General features: G+C 60.2%; 2 protein-coding genes across 2 annotated transcripts in view; both read right to left on the reverse strand.

Moving 5' to 3' along the window:
* Positions 1 to 7,627, reverse strand: part of SPEG (SPEG complex locus) — a 38,664-nt gene extending 31,037 nt beyond the window's left edge. The window contains exon 1 of the mRNA XM_017825328.1: positions 7,219 to 7,627. Within this exon, the coding sequence (XP_017680817.1) occupies positions 7,219 to 7,627 (409 nt within the window). The remainder of the gene's footprint in view (positions 1 to 7,218) is intronic.
* A 2,841-nt stretch (positions 7,628 to 10,468) lies between these two features.
* Positions 10,469 to 13,470, reverse strand: DES (desmin). The gene is made up of 8 exons (XM_017825337.1): positions 13,336 to 13,470; positions 13,065 to 13,160; positions 12,816 to 12,977; positions 12,599 to 12,724; positions 11,673 to 11,893; positions 11,491 to 11,540; positions 11,147 to 11,229; positions 10,469 to 11,017 (listed from the first exon to the last, which is right to left on the reverse strand). Exons 3-8 carry the CDS (start codon positions 12,924 to 12,926, stop codon positions 10,976 to 10,978), a joined length of 633 nt encoding a protein of 210 aa, XP_017680826.1. The 5' UTR covers positions 12,927 to 12,977; positions 13,065 to 13,160; positions 13,336 to 13,470; the 3' UTR covers positions 10,469 to 10,975.
* Positions 13,471 to 14,025: the final 555 nt, after the last annotated feature.

Genomic DNA, 14,025 nt, shown 5'->3' on the forward strand with positions numbered 1-14,025 from the left:
CCGCCTCCGCCTCCCCGCCAGCCCTGGCACACAGTGACAGCGGCGGGGGACAGGCAGGGCACAGGTGGTGCCGTCGTTGGGGGGGGGAGAGAGGTGCAGCTGGGGCGGGCGCATGGCCTCCCCTCCTCTGGCTTTGGCTGTACAGCACCCAGGACTCCGAGTCCCTTGCCGGGCAATGTGGCTGTACCACTGTTCTCCATCCTGCCCCACAGCTTGGGACAGGGGTTCTTCTCTCCTAGGACGCAGACCACCACTGCAACTCCCACATGAAGGCCAACTGGAATAGCAACAGCACAACACACCACGCCAGCACTCCATGTGCTACCTCCAAAGTGTCCCCAAACAGGGCAGTTTCACTGCCACAGCTGGCACAACCCTGCACCTAGCAGCACAGCCACAATGTGCTATGGCACTGCCCAGCCAAGATCCAGGTTTGCCATCACTCTGCCAGCCTCCACGCAGTCCCCCACATCTTCCAGTCACTGGCAATGCAGAAAGATCCCCTTAACAAGACGGGTGTGGGTCACAGCACTGCTGACCTGCTTGTATGTGACAGGAGCTAATATGGGCACAGTCTTTCACAGCAATCCCCCTGGCAAACCACATGGTCTCCAGCCCCAAGCACCCAGTGCTCTAGGGTAGACCTGCCCCCCAGGGCCCACACAGGATGGCAGGGCTGGGCTGCTCAGCCCTGGGGTAGCATCACTGCCTCGTGGCTGGGGACACAATCTTGACCAGAGAAGGTAGGTTGTTCTCCCTGTCCATGTGGCATGACACACCCAAGACATCCCCTTGTGCTGGGGTGAGGACCCACAGCACAGCTCAGAGCCAAGAGTGGGTGCCCAGGACTGAGCTGTGATGGGGCTCCTAGGATGTGGGCAGAAGCTGTGGGTGGGAGTCCCCAGTGAGGCTGGTCAGGGCCATTAAGACCTATTAGTGCTCCTGGGGTGCTGGCACACCTTCCCTAGCTGACTGTCCCCACCCCTGCTGGCCTATCCCTGTTCTCTGGGTGATGCTGCAAATAGGACAGAGGGGCAGTTTCAGCCCCACAGCCTCAGCAGGGTCTGCCCTGCCTGCTATGCCACCCGCAGCTCTTGGTGCCCCACAGCTCAGTGCCCTGCCTCACCGACTCACCAAACCCCACCATGCTCATCAGCCCTCTTCCCAGGCTCCTGGATAGGGTGCCAAGGTCCCAGCCCCATCAGCTGTTTGCGCTGCCTCCTCCCACTTCAGAGCATCCATGGGGACACTGCTGGAGGCCTCCCCACCCAGTGCTTGTCCCCACGCTGTTCACCTGTCCCCTGGGGAGGCAGCCACCCCACAAATGGCTGCACACAGGCATCACGCTCCCCATGATCCTTGGCAGCGCTGGCAGATTTTTTTCTGCTTCCCCTCCCAGCTCATGACTCCAAACGTGAGGCTTTTCATGACTCCATAATAACTTGCAAATTACCCAGTACAAAAGTAGCTGTTTATACAACATTTCTGTCAGTCCCACAATTCGAGTGATGCTGCGGGGTTTCCGTGGAGACCCTGCACGTCAGAGGAGTCCTACAAATGCCAGAACTGGCATTAAGGGAATCTCCTGTCAGAACCAGAGGTCTCTGCTGGGGTCCCCAGCATTGGGGACAGAGATGGGTACCCCTGAGCCAGGGCCAGGTAAAGAGGTGAATTATGGGGCTCATGTCTGTCAGAGTACCTGCACCCAGGGTTTCCCTGCCAGGTGTTGTCACCCTGGCTGTGCATGTCTGTGATCCTGATGCATACCCACAGAGCCTGTGCCTTTTTTTCACAGTGGGATTAAAAGCCTCATCAGGGATGCTGGGAAGAAGCACCGAGGCTTGGATTTGGCATATGGTGGTGCCAGGGCAAGGGTGCTGTCACCACAGCACCCTCAGGTCCAGCCCCAGTGTTGGCCCCAGGGAGCGACCACCTGTATCCAGCCAAAATATGGTCACTCTTGTATCCTCCGACTGACAGATCTGCTGCCTCATTGGCCACGGCTCCTGGCTGGCTGGGCACAAAGCCCTTCCCTGCAACTGTGGCTCTGTAGCCATCCCTCAGCAAAAGCCTCAGGAGTGACTGGTCTGCCCCAGAGATGCTGCACTCCTGGGAATAACTGGGTCACCTCCAAGGGGCTGTGCCAGCTGCAGGGACCAAAAGTCCTTTCCAGAGGCAACAGCACCTGCAAATCCCTGCTCCAGGGCAAAGCCAGAGTCTGCAGAAGGGGTCTTTTATGGGAGGTGATGGCTGCCTGCACCCAGGGCAGCCCCTCTACCCTGCCCCAGCCCGCAGGCAGCCCTGACACTGCCCTGCTCCTGTGCAGGTCAGGGACATAGGGCAGGGGATGGGAGTCAATGCAACCATAACATGGACAAGAGGCAGAGCTGAAGCAGGTCACCCGTTGCCACCCAGCTCCAGCTTCACCCACTGGACACGCATTGGCCCTGAGCAAGGCAGACAGCAAACATTTGTTCAAAATGCAGAATCAATTCCACTGTTCCAAGAACCGAAGCTCTCTATGCCTTGCTGGGCCTCTTAGGAGCCCTGCATGGATCCTGATCCAGCACCACATCTCCAGCCTGGCACCAGCGCCCGGCCCCAGCCAGCAGCCCACTTTTCTCCATGCTTGAATAATTGATGTTGGTGTGTGCGTGCAGCGTCTTGGGTAGGAGGAGATCAGGGCATGAATCTTTCATGCATTTGCACCTTCCAGAGCTGCTGGGGATGGTCTGCAGGAGGAGGTGATGTTCTGGGAGCCTGGGAAGGTGGGGACCATCCCCAGTCCTGTCCCCAGGGGAAATAAGTACAGCAGCAGGATGTCCCTTGTCAATGGGCAGGGCAGCACCACAGCAGTTTTTGGCCCTGGGCAAGAGCCCAGTACTGTGCTGTGACCCCTCTCCCAAGGGCTGGGACACCCCAGTGCCCTCCCCAGCATCACTTCCCCTTGCTGCCATGAGAACGGTTCCTGAGCACACAGTGCTCACTCAGGCAGAGAGCGCAAGGATGCAGGACAGCAACGTGACCTTGGCTTTGGGTGCCTGAACATAGAGCAGGACAGCAGAAGGCATTTCATCTCTGCCCTGCCAGCCCCACTCCCGGCATCCCCCTTGCCAGGACTGAAGGGCTGCATGCAGCGGGTGGGGGAAAGCAGGCAAGAGTGCAGGCAGCAGGGTGGAAGTAACCAGCCCTTTCCCAGTGCTACCATGCCAGGGCAGTAACCTTTTGGTGTCAGGAGGCGGGAGGGGCACTGGGAGTGCTGGGCAGCCCTGGGAGGAGGAAAAGGCTGTCGTCCCATCATGCAGTCCTGAACATCGGTGCTATATTTACCCAACTGCAGGCCTGGGTTTCAGCCTCACGCCTGTAACACAAGCCCTGCAGCCCGCCAGAATCCGAGGGGACGGCACATTCCTCAGCAAAAATAACCCCCCAGCAGCAGGCGAGAGGGCAGGGGTGGAGGTGACTGACTGGACAGCTGCACCCACCGCCCTGCTCACCGGGGAGCAGCACTCTCACTCCACCAGACCTGGGATGGGGACCCAGCACATGTGGCCACCACACCAGCCCCCTGCCCAGGTGGCTGGGGGCAGAGCTGGGAGCTGCTCTGGGGCAGCTGGCATTCGACATGGGCATGGCACCACAAAGTATGGGACTAAAATTAGGCACTGAGATAAATGGCCAGAGATGCCGAGCCATTGGGAATACTGTTATCATAGCCATCCCCAGTGGGGTTCATTGTCATCGCCATGCACCACCAGCTGAAAAATAATGCCTACACTGTCCCACAGTAACTCCCTGCACGGGAAAGGGCTTTGCAGGGCCACCACACACAAGCAGCTCCTGCCCCCAAATCCAGGCGGGTGCAAGCTGTTCCTTGGGCAGAGGAAAGGTTCCAAGGCAGTTTGATTGCTGAGTCCAGGTGGAGGCAAACAGAGCAAGACTCTGCACTGAGAGCCCAAGATGGACACATCCAACCTTGAAACAAGAGGCAGCTTGGATGGGGAGGATCAGGCAGTGCTGGCACAGTGAGGGAGGGCTGGGCTCTAAAAGGATATTAGCTCAGGTTCTTAAGAGGTGATTTAATCTAGTTTACAGGGAAAAAATTCAGAAGATACAGCTGAGAGGTGATAGAGGCTTTAGCAAGCCTTGTGGCAGTGGAGCCATGGTGGGGACCAGGGCTAGCTGGAAGGGTGTGGAGGGAGGATCTCTGAATGGACCTGGGAAGCCCCTGGATGAGGCTGGTGCTGGTGTGAGAAGAGTCAATGCACCCTACCTGCACCCATGGAGCCAGGGCAGGAGGGAGAACCTCCAGCAGGAGAAGGACAGAGCAATGGGACAAGGGGAAGATGGCACGGTACAGTGGGGATGGTATGCCCCTGGTAGCCCCTGCCCCTGGCTGTCTGGACAGCCCCACACATGTGCTCCCTACTCCCCTTGCCGAGCACTGACGCACTCAGGGAACCTGGGAGAAGAGCAGGAGAAAATCATTAGTGGGGTGGAGCGACAGATTCAGGGCAAGAGATTAGAAGAGCTAAATCGGGCTTGTGTGAGCAAGGGGGACTGCTGAGCTGGTGCAGGAGGAGCTGCCAGGGCTGAGTGCAGAGATGGGCAGCATGGAGCCCCCCTTAAGCCACCTGAGCCACCCTGGGGAGAGCTGGTGCTGGCCCCAGAGAGAGCTGCAGCCTGCCCTGTGCACCACAGAGAAAAGGGGGAAGACTGGACTCTGTGCCCACCAGAGACCAAAACCCATCAGAGGCAAATGGAGCAAGGGCATCCCAATACCTCTAGACACAGGGGATTGAGATTGCAAGTCCAGAGAAAGACTTCATCCTGCCTGGGGACCTTGCACACATTTCCCTTGCCCCACAACTGGCTGATGACCTGGCTCACAGAGTGCCCCAGGGAGCAAGGATGCAGTGTCCCTTCCCAGTATAAGGATAGCGGAGCCATGAGTGGAACTTCCACAATCCCTGGAGAGCTAGGTCTTGGTGGGAAGTGTGTGTAGGCCCTAAGCAACCAGGGCCTCTATGCCAGAGGCCAGTGAGCCATGGCACATGTCCCAGCAAGGTGTCAGGGCAGATGGGTGTAGAGCGGTGACACAGCTCCTCTCTTTTCACACAATGACCTGTCTCGCTGCTCAGCTGGTGGCAGGGAGAAAGTGGCCACAGGAGGTGAACACGTTGAGTGCCAGAACCCCTCAATGGGGCCGGGTGATAGGGCTGGACCCCCACTGCATCCCATCCATCACCTCCACATCAGCATCCAGCAGGACATGGTGCTCCCTGGGCACTGCCACGTCACACCACAGAGACTGTTCTGCCCTGGTGCGGGGAGAAACCCACACTGGGGGCTGCCCTGCTCCTCCCTGTGCCCCAGATTGTGCATAGCACCAGAGGCATCTCTGCCACAGGGCTGTTTTTTTGGGTGCCTGTTTGCTCAACGTTGGTGCGTCCACGGCCAAGAGCCTGCTGGGAGGAGTGCCCATAGCAGGGTGACATTCACACTGCACGTTAGGCAATCCTGGCTGCTTGGTCCCTCCCTCAGCTGTCCCAGAAAGGCGGTGGTGAGGGCCAGCAGCTGGGAATTGGGAGCAGGGACGAGTGCGTCAGCACAACGGGAACGGGCACCTGGGGAAATCAGACTGGGCCATGCTGCTGGGCAGAGGCAGTGAGGCCCAGGGTGGTGTGGCCATGGTAAGGTGCAGCTGCACACCAGAGTGTGAGAACAGGGCGATGCCCTGCTGCCCCACCCCTGGGACAGTGCCTGTCTCCCATTCTGCACACATCGCACCACACATCCGACTGCACAGTGACACCATTCCCAAAGGTGTGATGTACAGTCACTCTCTGCAGATCCACTGCAGGGCAGGACCCCTCTTGCATGCTTCTCCAATCCTCCTGTTATCCCACCAGGCTCGTGAGCAGCACATACATCTTCTTCCATCCTCCAAACACCACTTTTCCGGACTCCTGGCTCTCAGAGCACAATACCTCCTATTCCTCCAGTGCTCCTCTTCAGCACTGCCAGCATTCCTTCTGACCTGCCACTGCCATCCAGTCCCCCCTCAAGGGGCAACATCTCTGGTGTGCCTCCTGTGCTGCAGCTCCTTCCCTGGAATCTCAGGGCTCAGCGTTGCTTTCCTCACTCCATGCCCTCATTGTCCCCATGCAGGCAGCTCAGCTCACATTTCAGAGCAGTGCCACCAGCCTCCACATTTCCCAACACTTCAATGTCTCAAGCAGGTTGCATCCATCCTCCATGGGGAAATGGCCTCCATTTGTGCCAGGGAAGATTTAGTACTGGAACAGGATGCCCAGGGAAGTGGTGGAGTCACCATCCCCAGAGGTATTTAGAAGACATGCAGTTGTGTCACTTGGGGACATGGTTTGATGATGGACTTGACAGTGATGGGTTAACAGTTGGACTCAATGATCTTAGAGGTCTTTTCTGACACAAACGATTCTATGACATGATTCCATGATGATGGGGCAGAGTGGGCTGAGCCCCAAACCTACCTCGCCCCTGTACAGGATGAGGCCCACTCCCTGTCTGGCTGCTGCACTCAGGGGTCATGGTGATGAGCAGAGGAGATGCCACAGGGACCAGCAAATGCTGTTTAATTTTCCTTGGCTAATTAACCACTAGGTCCCGCCCACTGCAGGGCACAGGCTCCACCTACTTGTCAGCCCTGCCTCTTACCATGTTGTGTTCCTCCACCCAGCCCCACCGGGGTCCCTGTTTTCCCAGTGCAGCTCCTGTGCCTGGTAAAGCTGTGATGGTGATACCACAGAAGTTCTGCCCACGGACAGCTGGTGCTCAGGGTGTATTGGGGACCGTGTTGGTAGCTGTGGTGGGTGGTACCACCAATGCCGTGCGCCCGACCCCCATACCTATCTCTCTCTGTCTCTCTCTCCTCCTGCCCTAAGCAGGCTTGGCATCACATGCTCCCGACACCTCTGTGCCCAGCCCTGGCACCCAGCCTTGCCTGGCAGTGAGTACTGCAGCCACATGCTTGCTCCAGGCTGGAGAGCCACCCCGGTGCTGCCGGCACTGGGCACCCCAGCCTGCAGCAGGGTGAAAACAGCAAAGCTCAGCAGCCCTGTCTGGCCCCAGGGTGCACTCTGAATCAAGAGCTTGCAAAGCACCTCTGCCACCCTCAGCAAACCTGTGCCCCCATCTGTGCCAGCACACCCGTGCTGGCAGCCACGCCACCCTTACCTTCCATGTCAATGATGGCCAGCACAGCACTGGTCATGGCTTCTCCCCGCTCATTTTCAGCGACGCATGTGTACACGCCGGCGTCCTCCTTCTTGCTGTCTCGGATCCAGAGGGTGCCATACTCCTCCCCGCCCTGGGGTAGCTGCTCTTGGTTTCGGTACCAGCGGAGGCTGGGCCGGGGATTGCCCACCACCACCACCCGCAGCCGGATGTCACAGCCAGTGCCGATTGCAGCGTTCTTCAGTTTCCGCACAAAACACGGTGCCGCCAGGCGAACCGGGCCCTCCTCGGGCACTCCCGGTTCCACTGTGACCTTGGCACGCTTTGGGGGGATGCCGGGGCTCGGCGGGGCTGCACGGGGCTCTCCACCATCCCTACTCGTGCCACCACGTCCCTGTGCTCGGTGCATGGTCTGCAGCTCCCTCCCCCCCACCTGTGACTCCTGTCACCCCAAGCCAGCACGTTGTGCCCCTCTTCTCCCCCTGCCTGCAGTCTGGGGGTGTTGGGTGCCTGCCAGGGGCACCAGGGCAGTAGCAGCCCCCCGGTCCTGATGCTGTCTAGTTCAGCGTCTCCCCCCCACAGCCTGCAGCCCCGAAGGTCGAAGTGCTGTGGGCAAGCAAGGGGCTATATTTAGGCCGGGGGTCGGGTTCCTGCTTGCCCAGCCGCCGCTCACCGAGCACCCAATGCAGCGTGGCACTCACACCCCATGCTCCGCTGCGACCCCAAGCCCGCCCAGCACCTCGGCACCTGCTCCTTGCCAGCCTGGGTATGAGTCCCACGGTGCCGGCCGCTCGCTGAGCCGTCCCAGTGCTGGGGCCGTGGCGTCCCCCCCCTCACCCGTCCCGTCCCGTCCAGTCCCGAACGGCCCCCGGCGAGCTGTGCTCTCTCTGCCCCCTCTCCTGAAGTGGCAGCTGCCTCTGATATGTCACATTCCTTGGCTAGGCTCCCCTTCTCCGCGCCTGCCACCCTGGGCCTGCAGCTCAGCTCCGCTTGCAAAGATAGAAAAGGGCCAGCACCTTTCCATATTAGCAGAGAGGCTCGTGGGGAACCTAGCCGACCTCCCCCTCTTCCCCTTCTCCGGCAGTGTCATTGGATCAGGGCAGAGAGAGACCCTGGCGGCATGTGGAGGGAAAGGACACCATCATACTTCCTGCAACGCGAGACCCCAGGCAGGAGCCAGCCTGAGGGGCCCCTTCGTCCCATTCCCAGCAGGTAGCAGAGGCGGGGATCCCAGCATCCCTGATGACCCCAAATCCATCCTCCCAGGGGGCTGCAAACACAACAAGACTCTATTTCCCTCACCAAGCCCCTGCCTCACTGCCTAAGGGTAACCAGAGTCCTGGCCAGCCCTGCTTGGAGCAGGAACACCCCACCATTTGGTTTTTGGGGCACCCCATTAGAGCTCCCACATGCTGTGCTCCAGGCAGCAAGCAGCCAGGACTGTCCGTAACAGATGCTGCCTGGCCACCCGCGGGCAAGGCAGGGCTTCCCCATCTCTGGTGTGATGGCACCTGGCCCCAGCCACCCTCGCCAGGGGCTGTAAATCTGGGTGAGCAGGATGCCAGCGACATGGCACGGTGCTTCCCAGCTGCAGGCCAGCCCTGATCTCTTTGGCACAGCCCACTGCCACCAGCCCAAAGGTGCCAGCATCAGTGGAGCATCACCAGTGAGAAGACCCCAGGATCTCCCAACTTGGATAGCTGGGGACTATCCCACAACAGAGTGGGATGCCTTGCTAGACCCACATCCTCACTGCAGAGTGGCTGAGCCAACCCCAGGGTCTTTGGGACTGGAGAAGAAGCCCGGGAGAGGCCTGGAGGAAGGAAAAGAAATGCTCTGTCCCCTGCCTGTCCCCAGGGGCTGAGCTCTGTCACAGCTAGTCTGGGCCAGCGGGGAGGGAGGTGTCATCCCTCCCCATCCAGCCTGGGGACTGTCTTCGATGTCACAGGGCCACCTGCTGGAGACAGACCTTGAAATCCAACACCCCCTAACTGGGGTTTGACACACTGGCCTCTCCGTCAGGGACCCCTCAGCCCTGCTGGTAGTGGCACATGCCTTGTCCTAAAACATCACTCCCTGCCAGGCCCACTGCCCTCCCTGGGATCTGCTTCCTAGCAGAGGAGTGTGAACCCTTCAGCACCTCCTGGGGCAGAACAACCCTGAATTGCTCTCTCCCATGGGATGCTTGACCCTGGGTTCCCCTGCAGCATCCCCCATCACTGAGGTGAAGGACGCAAAGCCAAAACCCCCACATTCTGACCACAGGGAGCACGGCACATACATTGGGAGGAAGGTACTGGCAGGTTGAGGCTGCAGGCTGAGCCTGGAATGCAAGCATAGGGTGGTGGGTCTGATGTTCACAGGGTACCAGGAAGGAGTTCGATTTGGGATGAGGGGGGCTTTTTGCAGGTCAGTGACAGTGGGCAGGGCTGTGAAAAGCCCCAGGCAGGTGTGGATTTGGGCAGGGCTGTCCCAGATGAAGGCAAAAAGGAGGTGGCTGTAGAGCTAAGGGCCACCAGGACATGGTGTGTGGCCCTGGGTGTGTGTGGGGGACATGGCACCATCACCGAGAGCCCCTCTAAACCTGATCAGGGCTTGACTGTTACTGCCCCCTGTCCCAGCAGGGCTCCCCCACCCAGCGCAACTGGGAAATGCACCACCACAGGCAACAAAATGCTCTGGGACACCTTCAGTGTGAGGGCCCACAGCTTTTGGGGGACCCAGCAGCCAGGGAAGAGCAGCCCAGGGAATTGCTGGCCCCTCCATCCACCTGGCCCTTGTGATGGCCCCCCCCACGTGCTGCCTCCCCACCACCCACCCTATCTCTGCCCCAGAGATGCACTGAGAGGACAGGGTGATGCTCCGCTGTTTATTTTGGCCGCCTGAAGAGTCACATAGATGTGGTGGGGTGGGGGTGCATTGGGGTGAGGGGTGGGGATGCCTGCCCTGGCCCCCCGGGCCTCTCTCTGGCTCCTCCCATTCTCTCCCCCCTCTCTCCCATTCACTCACTCCTCATCTCTTCTATGTCCACCTACGGGTACCCTCTCGGCTCACGAGCCCAGACCCGTGCAGCCTCTGGCTGCTGGGGGTCCCCGCCATGGTGGGGGGCGGGCACTGCCCTCCTCTGCCCCACAGGCCTTTATCTTGGCTGGGGGGAGTGAAGGGCCCCAGCCCCCCTGGGCTGGGGGGGACATGCAAGTTGGGAGCCCCCTTACTCTGAGCCGGGCAGAGAACAAGGGGCTCAGCCCAGACCAGCTTGTCCCCATCCCTGGCATCGCCACTATGCACCTGGAGAAGCGCCAGCTCCAGGGGGATGGCAGTGTTGGCACAGGGGGACGGGTCCCCAATCCTATGGAGTGAACCCCAAGCCTGTGCCCGGTGTGGGAGGGGCCTGTGGGGGGATCCAGAACCCGCTGCTGGGACCGTCCGGCTCTCCATGGAGCTAGTCCAGGCCACCACCTGCTCCCCCCAGCCCCTCCTGCCTCTCCCCTCCCTCCTGCCGCCCCACCCCCCCCCGGCCCTGGCCTGATCCTGACACTGGTGTGGCTGCTGTGAAGCTGCGAAAGCAGACCAAGCCTTTCGAAGCCAAAGGAGAGAGCCCAGGGGGTGTGGGGGGCCCAGAGGCAGCTGCAAGGGGAAACCCCTCAGGCAGTGCCAGGGGATCACTGAGGGGCGAGGCAGGGGGGCAGGAGGGAGGCATGGCGGCAGGACGGAGGCAGGGACAGAAGGTGCCAGTGGGCTGCTGGAGCAACCTCCTCTACAGCACTTCATGCTGCTGCTGGGTCGCCTCACTCACCACCTGTGGGAGAGAGGCACTGTGAGTCGCCGTGCCACACTAGAGCCCAGAGTGCAGGAACAGGTGTCATGCTTGGCCCCCTGTCTCCCCACCACCGTTGGGTGGCACCCAAGGGTGTCACCCTGTGCTCACCTCCCCATCACGGGTTTCGATGGTTTTGATCATCACGGTCTTTTTGGTGTGCACTTCAGAGCCCCGCTGCTCTGGGCTGGTCTCTGCAGGGAGGAGGACACAGGATAGGACCACAGGATATGTGGCATGGGGGCACAGCAGTGGGGCTGGGGCTGCTGGGGGGCTTCAGCAGCCCTGGTTCAACCCCTCTCTCAGCTCATGGCAACACCCAAACAAGTGCCCCCACATCAGGAACTCCATGTGGCAGCTGTGGGTCCCCAACTTGCCAGCTTGGCTGCAGCCCCTCAGGAGGGAGCTTTGCCCCCAAACTGGGGACCCTGGAAGACTCATGGGGTGATGCTCACCTCGGAAATTCAGTGCAGAGGCGAAGGTCTGGTGCATGGGAATGCTGATCCTGCGGGGACACAGAGGGGAAGCTTAGTGCCAGGTAGCTCTAGCCCTCAGGTGGCTGCTCACGAGGTTGGAGCCCCAAAAAACAGCTGACCCTGCTGGTCTCCCCAGCCTGTCCTGCACCCCTGCCACTCACCGGTTCTCCTCGCCCTCCAGCAGCTTGCGGTATGTGGCGATCTCTACATCCAAGGCCATCTTGACATTGAGCAGGTCCTGGTACTCACGCAGATGCCGGGCCATCTCATCCTTCAGGTGCCGAATCTCCTCCTCCAGGCGGGCAATAGTGTCCTGGTACCCACCGGCCTCCCCCGCAAAGCGCTCCTCCATCTCCCTCATCTGGCGCATCAGCGAGTCGTTCTGGAGAGACACAGGTCTCAATAAGGGACAGAACCCAGAGGAGCCAGGAGTCACTTGGGGTGGGATCTGGGGATGACAGGGAGTCCTGGGGAGAGCTGTGGTCAGCCCTGGGCTGGATCCAGCTGATGTGGGACCATGATGAGTGACTGTCATCCTCCATCAGCCCAGTGCTGACCAGCAGGATCTGGCAGGGCAAGCTGGGCATATCCTGGGCAACCCTAGCACCCTGGTGTCCAGGCTCCTCAGCAAAGCCATCCTACCCCAGCAGGAGGGCAAGGAGAGCTACAGGAGCACTGGATAGCTGCCTGGGGTTGGCACTGACACACTGGTGGCTGCTGGCTGGCTTCTTTGAGTATGACTGTGTCGGAATGGAACTGTTGTGTACTGTTTGTTTGCAACCACCTTCCCAGCCTGCAACCAGACACCCTGAGCCCTGCGCCCGCCTGCCTGGAGCCTCCCAGTCTGGATCACCTTTTACAATCTGTGCCTTGATCCCAGGACTCTGTCAAAACACCTCGCAGGAGCCAGGCCACTGTTGGGGGAGGCACAGCCCACATGTGGGGTACAAGTTCCCTCATGGCAGCAACTCAGAGAGCTGGAAAGAGCCCTCCACCCCAGAGATGTCCCAGAGGTCCCTGAGCAGCCCTGGAGCAGCAGGTCCCTGCAGGAAAGCTGGGGGTCTCCCCAGTGCTGCCCTCAGCTCACCGTGCCCTTGAGGGCATCAATCTCGCAGGTGTAGGACTGGATCTGGTGCCGGTACTCCAGCATCTCCTGTTTTGCTTGCCGCAGTGCATCATTGTTCTTGTTGGCTGCCTGTGTCAGGTCGTTCACCTGAGGAGAGACCAGGGTCAGTGGGCATGGCCACCAAGATGGCCGAGACCCACTGCACTGGAGCCAGCCTGGAGCCCACCACCCCCTGTACCTTGGACTTGTACCACTCCTCGGCCTCAGCAATGTTCTTGGCAGCAATGCTCTCATACTGAGCACGGATGTCCCGCAGCGCAGCCGTCAAGTCGGGCTTGGAGATGTCCATCTCCACCTGAATGTGCTGCTCCTGCAGCTGTGCCTGCAGCTCCCGGATTTCCTGGGTGGGCAAGGTGACATCTCAGGGCACCCACTCCACCCTCCCTGCCCCACAGGTGCCACTGGGAAAGGGGGCACTCCAACCAACCTCTTCGTGCACCTTCTTGAGGAAGGCGATCTCCTCCTGTAGGGACTCGATACGTCTTTCCAGGTCGATGCGTGCCAGTGTGGCTGCATCCACATCCTGGGGGGGACACAGAGTGAGTGGTAGTGGGGGGTTGCTGGGAGAGCACCAGGGCTGGAAGGTGCAAAGCTGTGTCTGGGACCATGCCATGGTGCTGGGGCCAGGCTACCGGGGGGAGATGGAAGTGGGAAGGGAGGCAGGGGTCTCACACCACATGAAGGGGACAGGTACTCACAGCTCTGAATGCAGCGAGGTTGTTCTCAGCCTCCTCCTTCAGCTGGATCTCTTCTTGCAGCCTGTAGACAGAGAGGGGAGGCTAGGGGGTTCTGGAGGAAGCCCTGTCCCTCCGTGGTGATGTCCCCCCAAGCTGTCCCTTAGTCCAGCATGGCCTGGTGGGAAGACAGCAGATTGTCCTGTGTTCCTGGCAGGCAGCAGAGGGCTGGCAGGGGGCCAGGGGCTCTTCCTCCCATTCCCTATTATAGTCAACACCAGAGAGATCACAAAGGCATGAGGTCAGCTCGGTGCCATGCGTGCTGCCCCAGCCCTTATAGGGGAGAGTGACCAGCAGCTGGGGGGGATCTGGCACTAGGGGTCCAAGAGATAGCCATCAGCTGAGCCATCCCAGGGAGAGCAAGAGGACAGACAGGTCTCAGTGATGCTGTAGGATGGGGTATGGAAAAGGGACTGCTGCCGGGGGTCCCTGCTCAGGGCTGGAGATCCGGGCTTGTGCCAGGGGACGGGACACTACTGAAGGCTGCAGGCCCATGGAAAGGCAGTGGGGAGGAGATGGAGGTGCCCAGGCGGTACTGGCACATGAGGTGACAGGAACCTGACACCTGTTTGTTCTGGACCTTGCTCCTCCCCTGTCATTGAAAGTTCCTCCATGCCACCACTCCCAACCCCCCAGCACTGGGGCTTTGCCCCA

The sequence above is a fragment of the Lepidothrix coronata genome, unplaced genomic scaffold (assembly GCF_001604755.1).
Source record: "Lepidothrix coronata isolate B3197 unplaced genomic scaffold, Lepidothrix_coronata-1.0 Scaffold118, whole genome shotgun sequence".
NCBI classification, from domain to species: domain Eukaryota; kingdom Metazoa; phylum Chordata; class Aves; order Passeriformes; family Pipridae; genus Lepidothrix; species Lepidothrix coronata.

What these genes read in the sequence shown, in the direction of transcription:
- DES (XM_017825337.1), bottom strand. Translation starts at nt 12,926, where the DNA reads ATGGACATCTCCAAGCCCGACTTGACGGCTGCGCTGCGGGACATCCGT. An exon ending in AGGAGTGGTACAAGTCCAAG is followed by an intron (nt 12,725 to 12,815) that starts GTACAGGGGGTG and finishes GTCTCTCCTCAG; the next exon opens with GTGAACGACCTGACACAGGC. An exon ending in CTGGAGGGCGAGGAGAACCG is followed by an intron (nt 11,541 to 11,672) that starts GTGAGTGGCAGG and finishes GTGTCCCCGCAG; the next exon opens with GATCAGCATTCCCATGCACC.